Here is a 10,113-nt window from a genome sequence, read left to right on the forward strand (position 1 = left end):
ATTTATCATGATTTAGTTCGTTTGTGTTAGTCTTCGTGATTACAAATGTGTCTGTTTGTATCAGTTATGAGTTTTAAGTCTTCTTGGTTTAAATGTTAATGTTAATATAAGTAGTTATTTATCACTTTTCTAGATTTATCGTGCTTTGTTTCCGTCATAGCTGTACGATCAATAAACATAAAGTCCATCAACATAAACATAAAGTAAAAATTGACCAAAATAATATTCATCCAACGAGAATAAACATAAAGTCCATCAACATAAACATAAAGTAAAAACTAACCAAAATAACAGTCATCCAACGAGAATAAACATAAAGTCCATCAACATAAACATAAAGTAAAAACTAACCAAAATAACAGTCATCCAACGAGAATAAACATAAAGTCCATAACCGGAACATAAACAACATAACGAGAAATGGAAAACAACAACACATGGTGCTAATCATCGCAATCATCCCGGGCTGCATCATGAAAGTCACCAAGGAGATGAGATCCTGTCCCACATCGAGCGGGACGCCTGACTCGAGTTGGTCGGGCCGCCTCCTGTCCAATGTCATCAACTGGATGGTCTAACCCAATCGCGGACTGGGGGGTGCCCCCCATGGTGAACCAAGTATCCAACGGGCTACCTGCAGGCACGTTCAGATCCACCACATACTGACCCTGATAATCAGGTGGCTGGGAATGCATCTCCGTCATATGTGGCTGGTAAGCTGCGGCCTCGAACTGCACCTTCGGCATCTGGGGCTGGTAAGACTGGCCACCAAACTGCACATTGGACGTGCCAGCATCATCCCTAATCAAATCAGCAAACTCTGCATAAAACCGTGGACTCACCAGCTGATCATCTAAATCCATAGTCATCGTCGGCGTCTCAGGCTGGGCATACATGTGAGAGCTGGGCTCTGGCATCGGAGAGTAAGATCTGCTGGTGAATGTCTCCCCTCCAGCCTCAGTCGCTGCGGTCCCACTAACTCCACCACCGAACTGCGTGGGATCCGCAGTTCTCCCACGTCTGGCACTAGACCGACGAACACGGTGATCGACCTCAGCTCTAGCCTCTCCGCCTGCATCATCCTCCTGCATCGCATCATGTAACCATCGCCACTCTCGACCGGTGTCCCTAGTACCAACAAGACGGCGTCTCTCAACACGGCGGTTATCCGGCATATCAGGTAGCTGTGATCTGCGTGGGACCTGGGACGACCCTCTCTGAAATGCCTCTGGAGGTATCTGGGTGCCTCTAAGATCCGCGAATGCTGCCCCCGGGCTAAGGAACCACTGAGCCTCGCGGTACCACCAATCTAGGTAATCAACAGATGGGCCAGGATCTGCCACTCGCTCAATGGAAATGACTGCATCAAGTCGGTTCCCCCAGTGCAAATGTCAGACCTGATAGTAATGGAGGAACCACCTATCTCCTCCCCTCCCGTCCTTAGCATGCAGCCAGTCTACGTTCAAAGCATCCTCGGGGATATGCTGTACTCCACCTAGCTGTGGAACAACCCTGTCAACCTGATGTCATTCGATGACCACAAAGTATATCAAAGTAGTCACCGCTCGCCATATGCGACTATGCTCCTCTGTAAGTATCTCTGGATGGACCACGGCAAGTACATCAAGCGCGGAGTAGGGCTCCCATACAATCTGAAATTTCAGAACTCATCATACATTACAACAACAAGTATATATCTAGTCACGACTAGAGAGCAAACCAAAAACGAAACTCTAACTGCTATAAAACTTACATCACGAGCGGTCAATCGATCCAATGCAAGCCGATACCTTATGACCCTCTGCTCCTTTCCATCGTTAGGAGGTAAGTAGGCAGACCACCTAAATTTAAGTCATATGAGACACAAACTTAAAAAAATGCCCAAGAAATTTGTTAACATTAAAAAAGCATAACCCATACCTGGATGCCAGCGGGAAAGAGAAAACCTCAAACCCGGCCGGCCTCAAAGACGGAAACCGCCAGAATATCCAACTCTGTAGCAACTGGAGCGGGCCCGCAAGATTAGTCATATTTCTGTTCGCTACCCGACACATGCATCGGTATAGCCATGCCAAAGCGGCCGACCCCCAGCTATACCTCCCCATGTCATCAAGGTTTTCCACAAATGGCAACCACCGTATATGTACCCAGTTTGCACTCTTGTCCCCAAATAACTGGGTCAATAACAGCATCATGATGTAGGCCCGTGCGTAGATGCGGACAGTCTCCTTGCTCGCATCTGGTGGTAGCACCCTAAACCTCTCGTGAAACCATGTAAAGTGTACTGTCATCTGCTTGACCTTATTCGGTGGAGGCCGCTCACCGAATAGGTCCTCAAACCACTCCCAAGCTGGTCGGCCACCCTCCATGTATTTCTCAAACTCACCAAGACAACCACTCACAGCCTCCCCATCCACAGGCAGCCCTAGCTGAAATGCCACGTCCTGCAATGTCATTGTGCATTCTCCGAAAGGCATATGGAACGTGTGCGTCTCAGGACGCCACCTCTCAACGAACGCACTAACCAGTGGCTCATCCAACCAGAACCATTGGCTGTTTAGCCTGGCCAAATGGTACAGTCCACCCCTCTCTAAATACGGGATGATCCTTTCATGCATGGGCATATTCTGTTGCCGTCTCACACTGTATATACACCTAGTGGGCAGCACAGAACAACAAAGAAATACAGAGTCCAATTAAATTCTCCTATCCTTAAAAAAATTCCCATATCTAACTGGATACAAATATCTTAAACCATCAACAAATTCTCCTATATAAAAAAAAATTTCCTAGTCACGATAGTAAAAATAACCACACACATACTTTAATAAATAACAGCCAGAAATGTTAAAATATTATAAAGCTTTAAAATTTAAAACTTCATATCATACAAATGCCCTTACCAAACTAAAATAATTCACTAACGTCAACTATCCCTTTCCCTAAACTAAACCAACACCATGTAGCATAACATTCATTGAAGGGATTTGAAATTCACATAAGTGCTCATATTTATAACTTAACAAGAAAAACTCAAAATACTAAACCAAAACCAGTAAACTAACATCCTAGCATGCGAAGCCTAATTTCAAACTAGAGAGAATAATCTATAAATTCTAATTCGTCTACCTAACCTACCATTTTTCTGACTAACATATGCAAAGCCTAGAAAAAAATAAATGTTAACTAACCTCATCACCAATAGAACCGACAATATGCGCAACACCGTTCAGTCGGTACAGGGTCCTGCCTGCCATGATAACTCGCCAAAAGTCGCCGCTGAGATACCTCGGACCCGCTCTCAACTTGCTCTGACCTCTCTCTAGAATTTCCTCTCTCTAAAAAACTCCACAAACCCTCTAAATGCATAATCCGCGGCTACAACCACGGTTTATATAGGCAGCACACTACACGTAAACCGCTATAGCCTATAGCGGTTTACACTCACACACACACGTAAACCGCTGCTAGCAGCAGCGGTTTACACTCACACACGCACACACGTAAACCGCTGCTGCCAGCAACGGTTTACACTCACACACTCACACACATAAACCACTACTGCCAGTAACGATTTATATAAAATAGTGAAACAATGTATTTGCGTATTGAAATTAGAAACAATACATTTGCGTAATATTAAAGGTGAAACAATTTAATAACGTAAATTGTCTTTGTAAAAATACAAGATTTTTTCATATTTAAAAAAGTGTAGGTAAGATATACACTTTAATTAGTATGGATAAAATTTGCTTTTATTTTTAACATTTGTCAAATATTTTAAAATTACTCTATCTTTAATTTTTACTTTTTTTTTTACCTAATATTTAAACTTTTTCTCAGACCTTCTCTGGACTGCTATTGCCACAATCACGATCGTTGCCCTCTATCGCCACGCTAGCTTCCACCACCATAATCGTTAATGTTATTATTGTAGTCGTTCTCTTCTTTTCCATCCCGCTCCTATACTCAATTTTATTTTATTAGAATTTAATTTTCTGAAGCACATTTTTATTGCAATAAAAATTTTAAAATAATATTTATATATCAATCTCATCGGATATATTTTTTATAATAAATATTATTTTTATATTAATATTAATATTTTTCTAACAATTAAATATGTATTTTTTATTTTATTTATTAAAAATAATTTAAATATATAACTAATTAATAATAACCATATTTTTATATGAATGTTAAGAATATTTAATATATAAATAATATTTTTATTATATATATAATACAAAAGCATAAAATAAATTATAGTTTAATAGTTAGAAGTTGTCTGTAACCAAATTTTATAATAAGAAAGTACATATTTGATTCTCTATTATATCCATTTTGGTAAATAAAAAAAAAAAGTTAAACATAACCGGTAGTGACAAAAGAAAGTATAATAAGAGCAAAAATTATTAATTTGAATAAAAAGATAAAAATTGATTATATCATTCTCAATTTCATAAAGTGAGACTGTACCACACATTGTATTTAGGGAGTGGATCCTCTCCAGTGACAAAAAAACTGGATGGTATCCAGTGTTCAATTTAACCATTTATTGTTCTCTTTCTCTTATTTATTTTTGGTCTCACTTATAAAATCAAAGGTAATAGATTACACTGTATTCTATCAATTATTAAAAAAACTGGAGAGGATCCTTTTCCTTGTATTTACTAGTCACTCAAAGTTTCTGTTGACTTAAATTGACTAAAGATCTTATTAAACACGGCTTACATTAATAAAACATCATTTAATTTTGTCCAACTTCAATATGTCTCTCTAATAATCTTTGACTACAAATATGATCAAGTTTTCAAAAGACAGTGGACAGCTAAAAATTTTTCCAGATACAGTACTATGAATCCTTATTGAACAAAGCATACCAATTGCTACTCTTAGTCCTTCAAATAAATTATCAAAGATTGAGTTGAGTATTCACTCCATTAAATTTACTAGTCACTCAAAGTTTCTATTGAGTTAAAATTAACTAAAGATCTCTTATTAAACACGGTTTACATTAATAAAACATCATTTGATTTGTTCAAACTTCAAAATGTCTGTCTAATAATCTTTAGCAAATGATCAAGCTTTCAAAAGACAGTGGACAGCTCAGAAATTTTCCGGATATAGTACTATGAATCCTTATTGAACGAGGCAAATCAATTGCTACTCTGTCTTTTACACACCCTTTCTCTTCTCCGTTCTAACCCTCTCAGCTTCCCTTGCTCTGTTTTCTGCTTCTATATCCTATAAAGTTTTCACCTTCCTCTTCTATTCTTGTCATTCAAGGTACCACCATCTATCTTACACTCTCCTCATCGTTTTTCATTTTTACCATTTGATTCATTTCTGTGTGTTTCGTTTTAAAGTTTGTTCCTTTTACTTGAACATCCATGCCTAGAGATATTATTCAGTTAATAGAACTGATTTCTTAGTGAAAAATCTTCTTTTTTTTTTGGGTCCCCTTTTTCTCCCAGGATTTTAGTTGAGGTGAGTAATGAGCTTTCAGGATAAAAATGATAGCTTTGTTGAGAAGGGTATTTCAGAAGTTGAGGGAGGAAGCAAAGATTGTATTGGTAATGGCAAGAGATTACTAGAACAAGATAAGTTTGATTACTTGCAATCTTCGGTTAAGAAGTTGAAAGCCTCTTCTGAACAGGACTTGGTAGATAAAGAACCTGCATTGGTTCAATATTCTATTGAGGAATGCCAAACAAAGAGAGAAGTTGAAGAGAAGAGGTTGCAATTGCACTCCCTAGAGAAAGATATTGAGGAGCTGTGCAAAGAGCTTGAAAGTAAGAGAAAACAGGTTGGTTCTATTCAAGGAGAATTGAGTTCTTATTCCTGGGATCTTGCAATCAAAAGGAGAGAACATGGATCAATCCAAAGATGCATTGAACAGCGCCACAAAGAGTTTGAAGCAAAGGGAGATCAGTTCAATCACATGCAGAAGCTGATAGGAGAATTTGGGAAGCATTTAAGGTTAAAGGAGCAACAATATGTCAGGGAACTTGAAGCAGTGGCAATGGTGATCAATGAACGCGATGAACTTCACAAGAAGTTGTTGAGGGAACTTGAAGAGTATGATGAGCAAATTGAAGAAAAGGAATCACAGCTCCATTTGATGGAGGACTTGAGGAGAGAGTGTGAAGAGGAGCTCAAGGTAGAACAGAAAGAATTTCTTCTAGTGCTGGATAACTTTGACAAGAAAAGGGAAATGAAGGAAGAGGAACTGAAGGATCTTTCAAAGAAAATTGCTAAGTGTACAAAGGAACTTAAGACCAAAGAGGGAGAGATATATGCAATGAAGAAACTGATTGATGCCGAAGCTGAGAAGTTGCAATTAGAAAATAGGAAGTTACTTAAGGTAATTTCATTAAATGGATATCATCATGTTCAGTTGAAGGAGCTTCAGTCCAAAGAAAAGGAATTTGCAGCGCGGGTGGAAGAGCTTGAATCAAAAGAGAAGCAATATGAAGAACGAGTGAACGAACTCGAGTCAGAAAATAGGCGAATTGAAGGCAAAGTGAAAGAGATCCAGTTACAAGAGGAGGAACATAAAAGGCAAGTGGAGGAGTTTGTTTTAAAGAAGGTGAATTTTGACTGCAAATTAAATGAGCTTGATTCGAAAGAGAAGCACTATGAAGAACGAGTGAACAAGCTCAATTCAGAGAAGAGTGGAATTGAAAGCAAAGTGAAAGAGCTCCAATCAAGAGAGAAAGAACTTCAAAGCCAAGTGGAGGAGTTTGCCTTAAAAAAGGAACATTTTGATTGCAAGTTAAATGAGCTTGAATCAAAAGAGAAGCAGTATGAAGAACAGGTGAGCAAACTCAATTCAGAAAAGAGTCAAATTGAAGGCAAAGCGAAAGAGCTCGAAACAAGAGAGAAGGAGCTTAAAAGCCAAGTGGAGGAGTTTGCACAAAACAAGGAGCATTTTGAATACAAATTGAAGGAGCTTGAATCCAAAGAGAAGCAATATGAAGAACAAGTTAAGAAACTCAATTCAGAAAAGAACCAAATTAAAGGCTGGATTAAGGAGCTTGACGCAAGAGAGAAGGAGCTCGAATGCCAAGTCGAGAAGTATGCATTAAACAAGGAGAACTTTGAGTTCCAATTGAAGGAGCTCCAATTAAAAGAGAAGAATTTTGAAGGCCTGATGGAGAAGCTTAAGTCAAGAGAGAGTAAGATTGAAGAACGAACAAAAAAACTCAAGTCAAAAGAGAAGCAATTTGAGAGACTAGAGAAGAAGCTCAGATTCAAAGAGAAAAGGTGTGAAAAGCACAAGGAGATGTTCAAGTCAACACAGAAGCAGTTTGAAGCAAAAATGAAAATTTTTTATTCAAAAAAGAATCAATTTGAAGAGAAATGGAAGAAGCGTGGGCTTAAAATACTGCAGTCTGAACCGTCGAACAAATCATTGAGAGAGGAAAATGTGCAGGGTAAATGTGCTTCTGCTGTTAGTTTGTTATAAACAATATTACTTCAACTCTTTCATTAATTCTGATATTTCTACTAACCTGGTCTAATGTATTTTACTAAAATATCTTAATTCAGCAATTTGGCGTGTGTCTCTGGGTTTTAACATATGTATATATAGTGAAACTGAATGGAATTATATTGATCCCTCCCCAGTTTTCTTTTGTAAGCATTTGTCAAAGCTCTTAACTGCAAAAAGCCTTACATAGTAATTGCTTCCTAAGTTTGCTTCCTAAGTTAAGTGGTTAACATTATTGCATTGCTAGAAATATATAAAATACTAATGTAGATTTTTGTTTCAAACTATTTTTGATGGTGCTAGGCTTCTGAGTTACAACATCAGTTCAAACAATTCATTATGGTGCCTTAATACTTTTTCTTGTAAATGGCTTTTCAACTGTCACCAATGTATCTTAACAGCTCAGATTTATATTCTATGGTGCCATAACACTTGATTTGTTATGTTTTTTTTTTGTGTTAAGAGGGATTAAGTATCTGCTAGCTAATCATACTTACTGCTAACATGCAGATAATCAATTAAGTCGCGGCAGCGATGCAAGAAGTTTCGAGCTTTTCTCAAATGATGAGCAAACAGATTTTCACAAGAACATTTTAGTTTATCTGCAGAGTCAATCAGATCCAGCAGAACTAATTTTGGAAATAATGAAAGATCCAATGCTTCCATTTTGTGGCCAGGGAGATCATAGCCACATCTTTCTGCTTGAACAGCTAATGAGAATCTCCCCAGTCATTAAACCTCATGTTAGAGAAGAGGCAATGAAGTTTGCACTTTATTTGAAAGCTAGCATGAGAGCAAGTACTGAAAATTCTTTAGTAGTTCTTGGTTTCTTGATGATTTTGTCAATTTATGGATTAGCTTCCTCTTTTAATGAGGATGAAGTATTAAAGTTTCTCCAAATTGCTGCTCGGCACAAGGAAGCTGTAGAGCTGTTTCGGATTCTCGGTTTTGTGAATAAAATCTATGGTAAGTTAATTTAAAACTGTCTTGCTTAGTAGAGCTTTTGTCATTTTTTGATTCAAAGTATTTCTGATATGGCATATGATCATATATATCTCAAAAAATGTAGGATATGCCTTGTTTCTGTTCCCCATACTTGTTTCTTTAAAATTTACTAGTGGAAAATATTTTTGAAGAGATTGCACAACTCTTGTGTAAATTTGATCATATGAAACAGTTGTAGGGAATTTGATGGACTCTACCTTCTTACTATCTTCTATTGTATGTGTTTTCTTAAAAGTTCTCTATTCACCTCTAAGAATTTTTAATTGCATTAGTTAAGACTTCTGCTAGATATTGGTGCCATGGGATTTTTCTGCATCTAACAGGTTTTGTTGAGAATCTCATCAAGAATCAGCAGTATATTGAAGCTGTCAGATTCATTTGGGCATATGGGTTGGCTGAGAAGTATCAATCAATTCATCTGTTGCAAGCACATGTGAACAAAGCAATGTTGAATTGTGAGAACAATTACAAGGAAAACAAGTCCACTGAAACTAAGGTTTCTTTTTTCATGTCTTTTTGTTGCTTTTTTTTATTGTTTATTCTTTTTCTTCTTAGCATGGTAGTGACATGCTGAAACTGAACTTCAGGTTGAGTCCACAGATGAAAAAATTTCAAGCCTGAAAACTGTTCTGCAGTTCATCAGAGAGAACAACATAGAATGTAAAGAACTGGTTGAGGAGGTTGAAGATAACATTGTTAAGCTAAAATGGCATGTGGTAAATACTGTCAAGGCCAACCATCCAAAGAGTTACAAGAAAAGGTGCTAGTTAGGGGGTGTAAATAATAAATATACATAAATACTAAAATGTTAAGGTTGAGTTTTCAATGCTCTTAATTTTTTAGATGTTTAGACGTGTCTAGAATGAAAAATGGACAAAACAAAAGGTAATGATATAAAATTTTCAGGGTAAATTTCATCTGTTCAATTTTTTTCTACTTATCTTTCTTTTTTTTCCTTTAAAAAAAAAAGAAAATTTAATTATTCTTTTGCATGTTGGTTTATGGAAAAGTTTGTGATGGCCTAATAGCATGCTTCATTCGTCTAATTCAATGCAATAATGTTTTTAACATACTAAAAATTTAGTATCTATTGACACCTATCAAAATGGAAATGTGAGGATGATAACAAAATGAAATAACAAGAGTTGATGTCTAAATACATACCAAATTTTTGTGTAAAAACCTAAAAAATAGAATTACAAAACTACAATACATAATAAATTTTTTAAATACTAAAGTTTGGCAATAAAATTTTTCAAAAATGTGTTTGATAAATTAAATTGATATATATTTGTAGCTTTGAGAAGTTTAGGATGCTTTTTAAAGTATTTATGTAAGTGTTTTTTAAAATTAGTTTGTATTTATTAAAATTAAAAATTTAATATAAATATATATTTTAATAAATATTTAGATTTATCTTAAATTATTGATGTCAAATTTTATTTACCATCAAATTTTTCTTTCTATTTATATCTATTATGATCATTTTGAATTTTAAAAGATATTTTATTAAATACAATTGTTATTTTATAACTTTACTAAACATTTATCAAAATACTTTACTTTATGTTCTATCTGTTTAACATATTTGTCCCAAAACAAAGGATTGCTAT

The 10,113-nt window shown here is 36.2% G+C and overlaps 1 protein-coding gene across 1 annotated transcript; it reads left to right on the forward strand.

The window, feature by feature from the left end:
• The first annotated feature begins 4,967 nt into the window (after positions 1 to 4,967).
• On the forward strand, positions 4,968 to 9,351 carry LOC112726649 (uncharacterized). The gene is made up of 3 exons (XM_072208629.1): positions 4,968 to 7,439; positions 8,006 to 8,996; positions 9,088 to 9,351. The coding sequence occupies exons 1-2, from the start codon at positions 5,498 to 5,500 to the stop codon at positions 8,473 to 8,475; spliced, it is 2,412 nt and encodes an 803-aa protein (XP_072064730.1). The 5' UTR covers positions 4,968 to 5,497; the 3' UTR covers positions 8,476 to 8,996; positions 9,088 to 9,351.
• The last annotated feature ends 762 nt before the right edge of the window (positions 9,352 to 10,113 follow it).

This window comes from Arachis hypogaea, chromosome 12 (assembly GCF_003086295.3).
Source record: "Arachis hypogaea cultivar Tifrunner chromosome 12, arahy.Tifrunner.gnm2.J5K5, whole genome shotgun sequence".
NCBI lineage: Eukaryota > Viridiplantae > Streptophyta > Magnoliopsida > Fabales > Fabaceae > Arachis > Arachis hypogaea.

Excerpts from the sequence above, each read along its gene's own strand:
- LOC112726649 (XM_072208629.1), top strand. The coding sequence starts at position 5,498 with ATGAGCTTTCAGGATAAAAATGATAGCTTTGTTGAGAAGGGTATTTCA. Across the intron at positions 7,440-8,005 it reads GAGAGAGGAAAATGTGCAGG|ATAATCAATTAAGTCGCGGC; the intron begins GTAAATGTGCTT and ends GCTAACATGCAG.